We start from the raw sequence: 16,481 nt of genomic DNA on the forward strand, positions 1-16,481 counted from the left end.
AGACTGGAGAGGACAGAGCAGTAGGTGTTGGAGGAATTATGTTTAATTTTGGTGCGTTACTTGGAAGATAGTCATTATCCACAAGAACCATGCAAGTATCAGGGTTTGTGCTCGCCAGGGGAAACTCCAAAAAGGGTTTACTTTCACACCTGTCATTGTCCGCATGATGAAAGATGAAGAATGTGAAAAAAAAAGAAGAAAAGAGATGAAAGAATTGTTTTAGTATATTTCTCCAGAAAAAAAGAATTGTTTGTCTAGTTAAGTGTGTGTCTGTGTGTACAAACAAACGACTGAAACTAAAGCAGGTGTCTGGCAGATGAGGCTTCTAGGTGATGCGGGTACGACTACCACTAAACACTGCCACTACAATGACTGTTATCTACTGCACTATGCTTCTACATTACACCCAATAGTGGCATAACAACAATCATTAATGACTCAACTCCAAATAACTGTTCACCTATAAATTAATGTTCCGGTCACGATAAGAAGCCGAAATATCTGATAATGTAGTAATATTAATGGACTTTTTTTTTTTTTTTAAATAAAGGCAAGATCACTCTATTCTTTTAATATTCCTCATCTTAATTCTCAATTTATCCCTTCTAATTTCACTTTTTCATATACGAGGTGGTATCAAAATGTCTCGAGATTAGTTCTGTTTACAAGAAAGTACCTTTATTTATCTACGCTTACCATTACCTTGTACAGCGGGGGACACTTCTAAATGGTACAGCCATATGGAGATTTACGGCTAAGGTGTACCATTTAGAAGTGTCCCCCGCTGTACAGCAATATAGCGCACAGTGCATTTCTGCCACTGCTCGGATGTGTCCTGTAAGTCGTTTCGAAGAGTGTCAAGCCCTTCTACGATTAGCGCTGATCTCCGCAATGGTCTCAAATGGAAACCATTCTTTGAGCTGGATTTTCAAGTTCGAGAAGATAGTAAAGTCTATAGGAGGCAAATCTGGCGAGTAGGATGGATGTGGAAGTGCGATCATCTTGTTTCTGGTGCGAAACTCACGTGTGAGGAGAGTCACTCAGGGTGCATTGTAGTCGTGAGGCAGTCAGTTTTCTGCGTGTCAAAGATCCGGTCGGTTTCGCCCAATGTGCTTCCTCAGATGTCTTAAACCCTGGTAACAGAACTCTGTATTAATTATCTGGACCCTGAAGACGAATTCGTGATGCACAACGCCGCGAATGTCGGAAAAGACTATGTGCATGCACTTTGTCGAACTGCAGACCTGCATTCGCCTTCTTCGGTCGTGGAAAGGATGGGCTCTTCCACTGTGAAGACCGTTGCTTCGTCTCAGGGCTGTACCTGTACACCCAGCTTTCAATACCACTAATGATCTCGACATGAAGGACAGTTCATCCACGACACTGATGGAGTTCTTGGCAGACTTCGACGTCGTGTTCCTTCTACTTCTGGGTCAACAGCTTGGGGACGAGCTTGGCAGCAACACGACGCGTGTTCAAATCACACGTGAGGATTGCCTGCACTGCTCCGTATGATACACCAACAAGGTAGCAATGTTGTGGATTATTCTCCGGCAATTTTCATGCACAAGTTGCCGAATGGTTTCAACATTTTCAAGTGTTGTGCTCGTTGAAGGTCGTCCTGATCTCTCGTTGTCTTCCTGTGATGTTCTTCCGCTCTTGACGCGCGCGTGGAACTCAAAACACCTCGAACAACTCATTGCAGTATCGCCGTACACTTGATGAATCATGTCAAGCGTCTCTGTGGCAGATTTGTTCAGTTTCACACATAATTTCATGTTTGCTCGTTGATTTTACTTGTTGTCTATAATGAAATCTCAGACATGGTAACGTACGTGGTCGAAATAGCACCAGCTGCACAGCTCCGAATGTACAAAGGACGATGTCTCTTGGCACACTGAGCCTTGGAGCCTTGCGGTGCCACCTCTTGGCGTGTTACTCTCGAAACTTTTTGGATATCATGTCGTATCCTTGTGAAGCACAAAAATAACCCAGCCCTAGATCTTAACGTTTCATAAAGAGTTAACATATGTTTCTGCCGAAAATGGAAAGCAAGACACATAGACACTTAGCTTAAACAAAATGTATAACAAACTATTATTTTCTTCTACAGATATGTTACATTTCAAAGTTCAGAAGAAATATTATAGTAGTTCTTTTAATTCTTCTTGACCTGCTTGCAATTTAACAGGTTTTCAGCAGGCTTCTATAAGTTGGTACAATTTATTTATTCGAAACAAATCACTGTGATAAGAAGTTTTATACTACTAATTTTTCTCTTCTTTTTATGTTCTCGTAAATTTCGTTCGTGTTCGAGTCACGTCTAGGTATTAAATGTTTTTTTCTATAATCTAATATCCTGGAATTAGCTAGCAATTTAATTTCGAGTAATGGAAGTAGTGCCATTATGATTTTATTAAATAATTTCAGTTGCCAGAGGAAGGTCAGAGAACATTTTTTATCTGGTTTTGAAATTAATACAATACGTCTTCTTTGTGGGCAAATGTTTGCGAGATTCTGCGTTAAACTCGATTTACGGGGGCTATTAGCCTTAGTGCTAGCTTGAAACAAAAACAATATAGTATTGTTTTTCAAGTGTATAATGCAGTGTATACACGTTAAATGCATTTCTTTCTTTTTCTCTGTCCCTATTTTATTTTTATTCTCTTTCTTCTCTTTTTCTTCCTTTCTTGAATATGTAGTATCTCCAGTTTTAAATAAGTGGCCAATATTCGTTGTCCCGGTGTGCTTACTTCGAGTGTTAACTTCCCACTCCACCAGCAATCGAACACAAACCATACGTTAAGTAGAAAGGTGCCTTACCCGCTACACCATCATGGCCCCGTAGGAAAGAAACAGGGGAGTGCATAGGTAGGTTTTAGGGCGCAAGTTGTGTCCATGAGAATATTGGGAGGAAACATAATTTTTCACTGAGAATGGCAAATTTGGGGGGAAAGAAAGGTAATTTTAGGGAGAAGACGGCATATTTGGGGGTCGCGCTCAAGCCCTTCAGGAGGAAGGACAGCCCTGAAAAAAACTATACGCTTTTGATGGCAATTGTGTACGGTAACAGTAAAAAAAAAAATAATAAATAAATAAATAAAAAAAATGTAACACTAATTACGATGCTATCATAAATGATAAATCGATTTATTTATACACATTTCTGGGCATTATTGAAATCTACAGTGTGGTCTTAAGCCCGTCATGTATGAATGACGTCCCTCGGCGATCACATTATCTGGGAAAGGAAGAAAGGAACTGGGGAGAAAGGAAGCGTCCAATCCAGGATTGGACTTGTATGTTAGATACCATCCCGAATTTGCCTGGTGTGAATGAGGAAAACCCAGAGATGGCTGGCCTTAAAAAACTGTTACATCTTTCCGACCGAGTGCCCCCACAGAAAACCGAACCCGGGACCGTATGATAAGTCCAGGCAATAACTGATTTTACATCACACCAATTCCTTTACAGGTGCAAATTCAATGATACACAAACAGTGTGAAGAATGCACGATTAGACCGGGAATGTGTATAATCGGGCTCTAAGGCAGGTGATGTCAGCACATCGGTTCCAACAGTAATTTCTGGTTTTCTACATCGGAGTTCCTATGTCTTAGTTCGATGAAGGTGCTAAGTAGTACCGATAATGTGCCTCCACCGGGAAGTAAACTAGGGAGCATATGCACCAACGACTCATGGTCTAGTCATTCTAGAAAACGGAACATTTTTTTTCTTTTCTTCTCCTTTTTTTTTTTTTTTTTTTTTCAAAATCATATTTTGCCCAATTAAATAAGACAATCAAGTGTATTACTAAATACTCTTCTTCAAGTGTTTCCAAAACACGAGAATACATATGGTTAATACAATTAATGCATAATAATTTTGTGCTGGTCCTATTAAAAGCAATGGAAATAATACTGTACCAATGATTGTTGTTATGCCTATAAGCTACTCACATTAAACTACTCACATTACAATACAATTAACAGCACATTCTTTTTCTTCTATTATCAATAATTATATCTTATCACTTGCTATACTAGTAACTATTTTATTCAACATATAGTCTAAACAGTAAACTCAGTAAGCGGTAAACTTTATTTTCTAAACAATGTTAGTTTTGTCTGCATTTGTAAATATGTGTCTTCTGTATAATATTAAATTTTTACCAAAAATATATTCAACACTGTAAAAATATACTTAAGCTTTCTTTTAAAAAAAATTTAATAAAGTTACCTACTAATTCTTTCAATCAGTACATTTAAATATTTTTTGTTCAAGTTACAACTATAATATCTACAAAATTTTCATGCCTAGCTCAATATATAATTATTTTCTACCTAATTACTGAGTATCAAATACTGCTTACAAAAAGTACTAATTACTGTAATTTTGAAAGTGAAATCCACAGAAACATGAATTTTGAATTTAATGTAAGTAAGAAATACATAACGACCCACAAAGGTTATGGATGGCTAGGTGAACGCTCAATTGAATGATACATGTGCAATTAGATCAGTGTATTGTCCTTCAGCACCATTATTTCTAACCCAAGCACCTCTTCCAATTGTTTCAAATACTGAAACAATTCCGAAAATCCATGCCCCCATTGGGAATCGAACTCGGGACCATGTGTGGTAATTAGTAGTAGGGATGCACAACGGAGTTATACATAGTCGCAGCTGGACTAAAAATTACAAAGTCGAGTTGGCAACAAAATGTCTTAACCTACTACATATGCCAAAATTTAACTCAAGTTCCTCTGATGACAACAAAAATATTTTCACGATCTTTTTCGTTTATAAAACTGCTTTAAAATCTTGCAGGGCAGGAAAAACCAATGTACATAACTGTTGGTCAAGATGTTCATTATTATTATTCTCCAAGAATCTTTCTTGCAACTCAATTATCTTTCAATAAAGAATTATTCAGTCATTTCTTGTCTTCCGTTACTATTCAAAATTCTTCATTATCCCATGTTTCATGTTGTGTAATTCTGAATTTGCATCTGGAATAACTTCCTAGATCGTGTTTCAGCTTTCAATACTTGATGATCACTTGTAATATATTGTTTAACATTTACTTGTGTAAGTTCCTGCTTCTCATATGGGCAAAATATCACTTGAATTATATTATTTTTTTCTTTTATCCTCTCGCTGGAAAGGCTAACGGTCCTTGCTTCTACTATTTTGTATTTACATATCCTGAGCATTTTTATCTACCATTAAACAGATGGTTGGAATTGTGCGGTAATTTATTTCTTTATTATCTTTCCTCTTATCCTCTCTTATTGGGAAGGTTAATTTAATTAATTAACCTTCAATTTTAATTTCACTCTTTAATATTCACATGTCTTGAGAATTTTTACCCATCAATAACTATTAAGGCTTTTCATTGACATAAATTTCTTTCTTCGTCGTTTATGAACTTTTTAAAAAAAATCAAGTAAACGATTTCTACACAACAGACCTTGTCATACGGAAGTGATTTCTTCAAACAAAATAGCAGCCTTTTTTCAACATCCGAGGAACACAGATCCTACAATATTCCTCTTGGCACTCAATATTCAGCATCTGTTTTCATTCTATTCACTATGTCTTTGACATTAAGTGTTTTAATTATTTGATTAGTACTTTTGTACAGACACATCTTAAGGAACGCATAATCAGAGCAAAATCTTTCAATTCTTCTCCCTCTTTAAAAATTCACAAACTATTTACTAAAATGTATTTAATACCCAACGTAAGTCTATAAAACAAAATTTCAAAAAGCAAAAATTTGGTTATGTCAAGTTTTGATGGAAGCCAATCAGAAAAAAGGGATAAGATATTAAAACACTGACTAGTTAAATAATGTAAATTATGGACTGCTGTTACAACATACATCCAGTTGAATAATGACAAAAAGATGGCCAAAAAACTCAATAATATATCATAATATATCAATCATATAGTATTAAAATGCATTAGAACTTTATTGTGAATTGAAAATAAAAATTTCTTTTTGAACCAGGCATATATTCTTAATATAAATTACAAAGCTTGATATGAAGTTCCAGGACTATTGGTACTCTGTAACTACTAATGACAGAAAATGTTTTTCGTATGAGATTAGTGTTAAGATTTTTTTTTTTTTCAGGACACATGAAGATTTGGTAAAGAGGATATATGTGCTCTTATAAACATCGATCATCGAAGACACATTAGTCCTCATTTCATGGATTCTTAGAGCATCTGTGTTGCAGTCATCGAAGATACCCTGGTTACCATTATCGTGAATTCTTATGTTGACAGCATCACAAAATGCTGAAGTCTTCATTTTATACTCCATAATTTATGTATGAGTAAATAAATTCATTTACATACCTTGTGTATATATATATATATATTTTAAATTTATGTCCATTCATTTCGATGCCTTATAATACCTGACATCTTCTTCATGGGAAAGTTGTCCTTGAACGTTTACATCGAATAGACGGCTTTACAAAATGCTTTTCACCATTGGACGAAGTAACACTTCCTAAATTCTCTGCATAATTTTAAAAAAATCTCAAAATGCAATACACTTGACGGCTCTTGAAAAATAACAATTTTCTTGTACAAATAACTACCGAACAATTACTACTTAAATTTTAGCGTTGTTGATCACTATGTTGAATCTTTATTATGTAAAATTAAATTTTCTTCAAAGCTGTTACCATAATAAACGTATATACAAAAAACACAATTACTAATAGTTCAGAGATTCCGAGGTGCAATGACTTTTTTTTTTTTTTTTACGTATGAACATAAATTACTGTGTCTACTTAACAATTATTATTTATTTACTTTGTATTATTACATATCTTGATTAGCACCGTGGACAAACTATTATGAAGTGTGGTCATTCTAGGGGCCTTGTAGAAAGTAGCCTGGCATAGCAATATGCTTATAGATACCGCGAATGTGAGATTGTATATTATTTGTGCCAGTTTGTGGTAGGTAAGACGTCTATGCTGATGCGGCGCCATACTATTACAGGTTCAACTATGTCCGAAGAAGGGATGTGACCATGTGCAAAAAGAGAGACATTGTCTTCGAGCGTAAACATGAGCACAACAACCTGCAGAAGTGGCGCAGTTCGTTAGCATGTCCCAATCCACGGTCAGTACTGTCCATGTTGGGTGGTGGATATCTGGCAGAAACCAATTCAATCGGAACAACATGAGTGGCAGAAAATCCAACATGTTCGAGTGCGACCGTAGATGTCTGGGGAGATTAGCAATGTCTAAACGGTTCCAAACTCGACAGAAATTGCTGCATTACTACAATGTAGGACTCAGTCTTTAAGTCCATGAGCGAATAGCGAATCCTGCGACGAGAACTGCATGGTGAAAGTATATTCAGTCGTGCTGCAAGGATACACCCAGGCTGACTGCCATACAGAAGAAAAATCGCCTGTCGTGGGCGAGGGAATAGCTACTGGCGACGCATCCTCTGGTCAGACGAATTGCGGTTCTGACTCTATTCCAAGGATGGCCGCTCTAGGGTGATGCGGCGGGCAGAAGTGTGGGGGTGCACACTTCGAGTGCTGGTATACCCAATCGCATGAAGGCTTTGGGTTACGTGTCCATTCTGGATAATGAGTTTTTTTTTTTTTTTTTTTTTTTTAATTTCATTTCATTTGTCCAGTTTCTGAATACGATCACATCGCAGAGTCCCAGTATCAAGACGACAATTGCACCGTTCACCGAACCAAGATTGTGCGGAAATGGATTGCTGAACATACGGTGGACATCCCATATTTCACCTGGCCTGATCTCCACGTCATCGAGGAAATTTGGGACATGGTACGGGCCGTGACGAGGAGACATCAACATCCCCTCACGTCGGCCACTCTGCGGGACCAGTTGTTTCAGGAATGGGCCAAACTGGACTTGAACGTCATCCTATGTGATACTGACAACATTCCACAGAAAATCAAAGTTGTAATCCGCGTCCGTGGTATTGCATCACTTTATTGTTCAATAAAGTATGCACTTTGTAATTTTTTGTTCGAGGTGCTTTTAATTCCAATTTTTATCCAAAACTCTCTGGTCAAGATTTAGTTCCGGTTCTGAAGCCTCACTCAGAACTCCTTCAGGTTATTGTATAACTCAAAAGTAAAATTCAATCTGCGATGAAGTCTTATGGAGTAATTTAAACTCATTAATGCTGTGTTTTTCTGAAGACAAATGCTTGGATTGATCCGATACTGTGTGATCTGGGTCCTTAGCGTCTCCTACATGATATTTTGATTCTCTTTGACTTTTTTTTTTTTATTCCATTATACTTCTGTTTACATTAACAAATACGCATATACGTGCCTGAGAAACAGACTGAAGGTTTACAAACAAATAGAAGTTTTAGTGATGGGTAGTCCCTGTCTCCATTAGTAGCAAATATCATTATGGATAAGTTTGAAAAAAAAAATCCTGAGCTCCTTAGTGGCTAAGAGGTTAGTGTACACGCCTTTTGCGTTGGAGACCCGGGTTCGATTGCCGGCGGAAGTTCATATGGTTCGGATTCCACGTTAATCAGTAGATCCCGTCTCACACAGCCTCGCTGCTGAAAGAGACGTTAAACTCAAAATCCAATCAACTCAAAAAATCTTAAAAAAGAAAAAACTTAAATATGTTGAATACTATAGATATGCAAAAAAATTAAATCTTTCAGTTTAACGTCCCACGATTATCTCCTTTTAGTCTAAGGGAGACGGATGATTAAGCCAAGTGAATGGTGATGGAAGAATTGGTGGAATGAAAAGTAAGTGGAAACGGGAGTATTTCAAGAAAACCCACGGGACACGATGTTGTCCACTACAAACTTACCTGGCCGGGGATCAAACTGCACTAGAGGTAAGCACTCTACCACTGAGCCACCGTGACTCCCCCCCCCCCTAATATAGATATACAGATGATACGTTACTGATTTACAGAGAGGATAAGGATATGAAAAAACGTTTAGAGGAATTAAACACAGCAAAATAGATAGCAAAATAAAATTTACAACGGATTTGAGAAGGATAATGAAATATTTTTTCTAGATATTGCCATTTACAGGAAAGACAATAAATTTCACACACGCATATTTAGGACCCGTTTAACATAGAAGTTCATGTATGGATATAGAAGCAAATGACTATATGAGCAAAAAAAAAAAAATGCTTATTTTTGCAACAGTCATCATCTGTATTTTATTTTGATAGTTATTTATTTATTTATTTGCAGAGTATTTCAAAAGCGTTATTTTGTCCAATGGTGAAAAGCATTATGTGAACTCATCTATTCGATTTAGATGCTCAAGAACAACTTTCTCATAAAGAAGGTGCCAGGTATTATGGAAATATCAAAATGACTGGACATGAATTAACAAATTATACGCAAGGTACGTAAATCAATTTATTTGCTCATACACTAGCAGAATCAGATTTCGTCGCCTGTGATCCAGCAAGGAAGTTTTCACCTTCACGGACTTAATCAACTCTTGTGAATCCCTCCACCCTTTGAGCTATTTGCTCTTCAAAGAATGAGGCATAAACCTCGTACGAATCTTTCTTTTCCCAGATCTTCCTTCACGATCTGCCGGATCGTTTCGCGGTTGATGTGCAGTCCATCTTCCATCATACGGCCGGTCATATAATGGTCTGACTTCAACAAGTCGTGAACACGTGCTACATTATCCCCTGAATGACTAACTCACAAACATCCATTTCTGGAGTCATTAGAAAGGACTTCCCGTCCATTATAAAATCGGACATACCATTCACACACACGACCACTAGACAAGGCATTCTAGCGGTAAACAGTTCTGATTATCTCGTTAAGTCTCTGTTGCCGATTTCTCTTATAGCAACTTAAGCAAAATTTTACGTGTATTCATTACTCCATGTAAGAATCCATGAAAACGGGAACTAAAGTGTCCTCAGGGAATCGAGATACAGATGTATTAATAATCCATGACAACAGGAACCACGGAGTCTTTGATTACCGATGCTTAGAAGTTGTGTTCGAAGTGGAAAAGAAGCAGAGACGGTATGTTTTATTACGATTTTGACTCGACATACCGTCTATCTAAATGTTGAAATACAGTGAAGGTATGTTGCCTAAAATATTGTATTTCTATTTACATAATAACTGAAAACCACTGGAGAGCTTCTCTTTAGTTACGAAGCGGTGGGGGGGAGGCATAGAGACACTTTGATTCCTCGCAAACAACTTTCTGAAAAAAGGAAAAATATTCCCTTAGTTGTATTATAGAGAATTATACACGAAAATGCTCAAAAACCGAGTTTTTATATTAACAATTTCCTGCGGGAAAAGTTCCCGGACCCTCACTCGACTGAGGGGTATTTCAAATTCCCGGAAGAATCGCCCCCACAGCAGATAACCCCTAAATCCGCTCATGCTCAAAACCCGCCATTTATATGAATTAAGACAAGAACACACACATACATACGAAAGGAACAATTAAATATGGCACATCAAAATATAAACTAGATGAACTTCTTTGAAGACGACTCATTTTAAAAACATAAGGTAACAAACAAAAAGATAACAAAAATGTCGGTGTTGTCAACTTTGACTATTTCTACATAAGAAATAAGATCTTTTTATATGCAAGGCTATTTGTCAATTACTGTGTATAAAAATGAATTTATTAAAGGTATTTAGCATCTACTCTCCCGTGACGATATGTCTTGATCACTAAAAACCAGAGACAGTATTCCTTCATCACTGAGAAACTAGAAGCGGTATGGAATACCACCGAATACCGTCTCCTTCGACCTCTGCTTAGTAGGGCATAGATGCTCTCTTTACCAATTCTTCACATGCCCTGCCACGCACTATCTCACATGATAAACAATTTTCTGTCACTTGTAGCTACCTGAGTACTTACATCAACCTGAAACTATATTATCAAACTTAGTACACAATTTGATCACATCATGAAGAAAGTTCTAACTTTCACTCAATCATTTTAAACGAGAAAAAAGCAAACAAGCAAGACGTAAGCAGTTACTAAGACACATTAAAAGCTCTTGAAAGCTGAATTAGACACAAATGTCTTTGTAATACAATAGTATTAATAACTGTGACACTTACTCTTCATTGCCAGATGAATCCAACGGTGGAGTAGGCTGCGATGAAATTTCTTGAAGCTTCACAAGAGTCACAGCTGTTCCGATCCCACGGACCACAATACCAGATTCTCCTTCTAAATCGAAGCACTGATGATAGCTGTGACACGAAGAAAGACAAATCCAAAATTATGATGTTGAATAGGTATACGATATTCCGTCATTTTATGTGTAAGCTACAACGAGTAAAAACTAAATACATTCTTTCGCTACTATGCTTCGACACTATAAAACAGATTTTTGTAGATAGTGGAAGGTCGGATGAAAGCACTGTTACGGTGCAGAAATGTAAAAAAATGTTCAAGCCTTTTTACCTTATCTCATACCATTGACTCAGTGCTATTTGTACAGTCGACTGAAGTTTGCAAATACCCGAAACATGAAAAAAAGCGTTAACAAATTGCAAATTTAATGATTACGATTATTACGTAACTAAAATCAAATATGTTATCTGAAATTCTTTTAAAAGTTTATTTAAATAACATTTCGCCTTTTAGATAACTGACGAACGCATACCTTGTCTCTTAGTATATAACTTGTCTCTGCACTTAATAATACGAGTAGACAATAGCACAAATTGAAATTACACAAAAAGATTATTGCTGGACTGTCAGGGATTGCATATTGGGCGGCTGTCTTCACATTTAGCTATTAGTGGATAATCAGTGTCCAGTGTTTTCAATGCTTCATTCCTCATCCCTTAACTGACCAACCCATCTGCTGGCAATTTGCGAAAAACACTTTGATTGAAAATGTTTTAACGTGAAACAAACTACATAACTCAGACATCCTGCTTTCCAAGAAGATGTTCTTTTGCGGAAGACCTTTTGATTTAAAAAGTTTTGACGTACAATAACGTGAAAGTTTCCACTTTTAGTTCTTCTATATTCTTTTCAACATCAATCATTTCCTCGTGAGCAAAAGAAAGGATTACATTTACAGAATTCCAATAAGCAATAATACAAGCATTTTGGAGTTAACTTTCTTTATTATTATGTTGGAATAAAATAACAACACGAAAAGATCTAAGGCACATTAAAGCAACCTCAATTATAATTAAACGAGGTGAACAAAACTTAAAAGCTCCCGGCGTGCAAAGCAGTGAAATACAACTTCTGTAGCCAAGTTGAGTCTGTCCCTGACCATGCTCGACCACCAAATATCCCGTATTTAATACTCAGATGACCAGAAACTTGCACACCACATTTCGTTCATATCTAGCGAGTAGTTACTGACAAATAAAGTACCACATACAATCCGAGCCGAGCCTGTTCCCGGCAAAGATTAGCCACCAAATTTAGTGTAGAAGATGAGTTACAAGCCAACCAAATTTGGTTCAGATCCAGTCAGTAGTTACCCACAAATAAAATACCACATACACGGTGAGCGGAGCCCGTCCCTGATTGAGGTTGCACCAAACATAGCAATCTCTATTTCTTAGATCACATGCAATTCGCCCACCAAATTTGGTTCAGATCCTGCCAGTAGTTACCAAGAAATAAAGTACCACACACAAGTCAAGTCAAGTTGAGCAGAGCTTGTCCCTGGCCGAACTCAATCACCAAACACAGTGATATTTATACCTTAGACCATCGGCTACTTCCTCACAAAATTTGGTTCAGATCCGGCTAGTAGTTACTGAGAAATAAGGTACTGCATACAAGTCGATCCGAGCTGTCTCTGGCTGAGCCCGCCAACCACATATAATGCTCTTTATTCCTTAGACCATGGGCTACTTGCCCACCAAATCTGGGTCAAATCCGACCAGTACTTACTAAGAAATAAAGGAACACACACACACACACACACATATATATATATATATATATATATATATATATATATATATACACTAGAGTGAAACTAAGCTCCCATATGGTTACCAATCGGGAATTACCAACTATAAAGCAACCTGATTTAAAATAACCATATTAATGGATTTCCCTTACGAATAACTGTCAAGGGATACTCAGCCAGGCTTACGAAATAAAGCATCAGAAACAGCAGAAACACAGAACGCTGGTTGTGTCTGGTAGCTCAATTGGTAAACTGATAAGAGAAAGATGAAGATACCACTCTCACATTACTCCAGATATTTCTATTATTCTAACTGTCTAACGTTTACAGATCGACCATGATACATGCAATCCAAAGAACATAGTTTTAAGGATAGAACTTGTTCCCCCGCGCCAACTACATGAACGATAACCACTAGCCGCTGGGGAAAGTTTTGGTTATCTGCTGCGGTTCCTTACGTTTATCTAGATTTAAAATACTTGTTTAATCCTACTTTTAAGAGGGTAAAATACACAAAAAAGATAAATCAATACTGACTACTTACTATGCCCTTCAACATCTAATAGCGTGCACAAAAGTTTCAAGTTTTCGCTAACAAGTGCACAGTGATATAAGAACGAAACGGCAAACTAAAAGCTCAAATAAGAGTTCTGTTTCAATTGGAATACTGAAGTTTACTTTCTAACTATGCGAATTCTATACTGGAACCGGAAGTAGTAATCTAATAGCTTCTTGTGGCAAAAGAGGGACAAAGACAGAGTTCAAGCCTATGGACATTTGAAACCATAAAGCTTCCTTTTTTATCTCTTAACTGTATAGGAATCAATGTTGGAACCGAAAGTTGAACTAGTTTTTATTACTTCTGATTTCTATCGAAGAATAAGAGTTCAGATGAAATATATACTCGGGATCGAGAATCCACAGCAAAGAAACGGTTGTCTCCTCTCATTACTGTTAACGCTGTTTAAAAATATATTATATTATTCGAATATTAAAACAAAAATGTCTAATGCACAAAATAATAAACATTGCTTTTAATGGGATCAATCCAGTTTTTATTTATTTATTATTTTTTTTCAAGAGTTTGAATGAGAAACCATAAATATAAATGTTATTCGTAGGCCGAATTAAACATACGAGGGGAAAACCCAAAGAAACCGGAGTTTTGTTCTAAAATAATAATAATAATTTATTAAGTTTCTTACAAAATACTTTCAGTTTCCTTCAAAGTAATCTCTATTAGACGCGATGCAGTTCTCCAGTCTTCTTTCTCACTGTCTGAAGCATCTCTGAAACCCTTCAACTTCGATATCGTCCAGTGCCTTCTGCTAAGCTCTTTTTCGCACCCTCCACATCATCAAAACGCCTCTCTTTTAGATTTTTTTTTCATTCTCGGGAATAGAAAAAGTTACACGGGGCTAGGCCTGGCAAATACGGAGGGTAGGGAACGGTAGCCTACTCGTAATAGCTCAAATATCCAGATCCTGTGTGAGAAGGCGAGAAACAAACTTAGCGGCAACGAATCTCCTCTGCAAATCCTCATTGAAAATCCGCTGGCACGAGCTCCAACTCACTTCTGTCTGTTCTGAAATTTCGTCGATCGTGAAACGATTCTTGTTGATTTTTTGGTGGATTTTTTCAATGTTTTCGTCGTTTTGAGATTATGAAGATCGAGCGATCATGATCTTCAACATAGAACTCATAATGTTTAAACCGCTCAAACCACTCGAAAACTTGTATGCGCTCATAGTATCTTTCTCGAGAGTCTGTTAAAGCATTTGGTACGCTTCCGTTGCAAGCAAAGAGCAAGTTTTCTACCATAGTTTTTGTTCCTTTAAATCTCTCATACCGATTTCGAAACGAGAACAGTTGAGAAAAACAACAACTACAATCAAATATCAACCTCCTACGCACACGCCGCTTGGGCAACTAATTTGACAAGGTCTCTACTAGACCTACCTAGCGGAAGATCCCTCTACTACGCATAGGAACGACCGCGCGCTTTTAGTTAGTTTCTTTTTTTGGGGGGGAGGGGGGGTACTTGTGGGCCGAATCAAACCCCAGGCAGCCATTTGGTCATCACTACAATAAAGGAAATAAAGTCGGAGAGTACCCATTGTTGCGGTACTTAGCCCATATAAAAGAAACTGCGTTTAGCTACATCTTATCGTTTTCTTCGTTATGGCGATTAGCGTTGGAACCGCAAACTGTAATTTGCATACTTTCGGTTTGAATAGATGGATAAAAGTAGGGGGTGAAACTTTTTCTAGGGACGCTAGGACTTTTTCTAGGAATCCATATACAAACCCACTTCTCACTAGCTGTTACCGTATTTGCTCTATGGAATCACAATCGAAACTGGAAGTGGTAGTGGACTTGTACTTTTTCCAGTTTTAGTAGAGAGATAATGATGCAAACTGAATCTATTTTTTGGGCACTGAATCAACTCCAAACAACCACTTATTATTATTATTATTATTATTATTATTATTATTATTATTATTATTATTATTATTATTATTATTATTATTATCAACATTAAAACTGGTGATTCCTACCACTTCCGGCTGAATAGAGAGTTACGGTAGGAGATGGAACCTATTCTCTCTTTTTTTTTTTTTTAATTTCTCAGTCTTTTTTCATTTTTGTTTTAATACCTGTCAACAGACAGATGGATAGTCAAATCCGTTCTATAAGATTTCCCTACCTATACGTAGCATAGACTGAAGTAGGACATTTAACATTTAAAAATCTCTATTAAATCAATTAATAGTTGTTACCAATACCTTTCATATATAATGCACAGTGCCTGGCAACTGTGATGTCATAACCTGCGCACTCAGATTTCTAGTTATAACGAAACACTTTGAAACAGTTATTAGTTTATTTCATTGCATTTTGTAGATATCTACCTCACTTTCTATTTACGATATTCACAGGGCTTATACTGGTTTGATCTTTTCTAAATAGTTGACAAGTGACCAAAAGCATATGAAAAAGTGCCCAAAACTCATCAGAAAGTAACTTTAAACCTTGATGCCAAACTTGAACATAAACAGAATTTTACTTATATATATATATATATATATATATATATATATATATATATATATATATATATATATATATATATATATATATATATATATATATATATAAATAGGTTCGGCTGGATCATAGCTGAAATATGTAATATTTTAACATGTTAAGATTTAAAATTATTTTACTTAAATTTGTCAGCAAATAAAAAAAATTGGATTACTTGTGTTTACAGGTTCACTATTAATTACATACTTTGCACGGTTTTGTATTTCAATTTTGATCTGGTTGGGGTAAAGCCAAATTTCTATATTTTCGTTACGTCCAATAATACAAAATTAAAGTAATGTAATTAATACATAGCATATAGATTACCATTAACTCGTAATAAAATTTTGCATTGTACAATTGGTTTGTTACAAATTTTGTCCTGGTACCACATGATTGGTAAACATAGGTATGGCTTCTACCAACATTTCACAT

At 36.4% G+C, this 16,481-nt stretch overlaps 1 protein-coding gene across 2 annotated transcripts in view; it reads right to left on the reverse strand.

Moving 5' to 3' along the window:
* The window catches only part of LOC145681060 (C2 domain-containing protein 5), a 244,052-nt gene that overhangs the window by 195,062 nt on the left and 32,509 nt on the right, over nucleotides 1–16,481 (reverse strand). For both annotated transcript variants that reach the window (XM_081752409.1, XM_081752411.1), the window contains exon 6: nucleotides 11,128–11,262. In XM_081752409.1, coding sequence (XP_081608535.1) covers nucleotides 11,128–11,262 — 135 coding nt within the window. The remainder of the gene's footprint in view (nucleotides 1–11,127; nucleotides 11,263–16,481) is intronic.

The sequence above is a fragment of the Thermobia domestica genome, chromosome 3 (genome assembly GCF_964235325.1).
Source record: "Thermobia domestica chromosome 3, izTheDome1.hap1.1, whole genome shotgun sequence".
NCBI classification, from domain to species: domain Eukaryota; kingdom Metazoa; phylum Arthropoda; class Insecta; order Zygentoma; family Lepismatidae; genus Thermobia; species Thermobia domestica.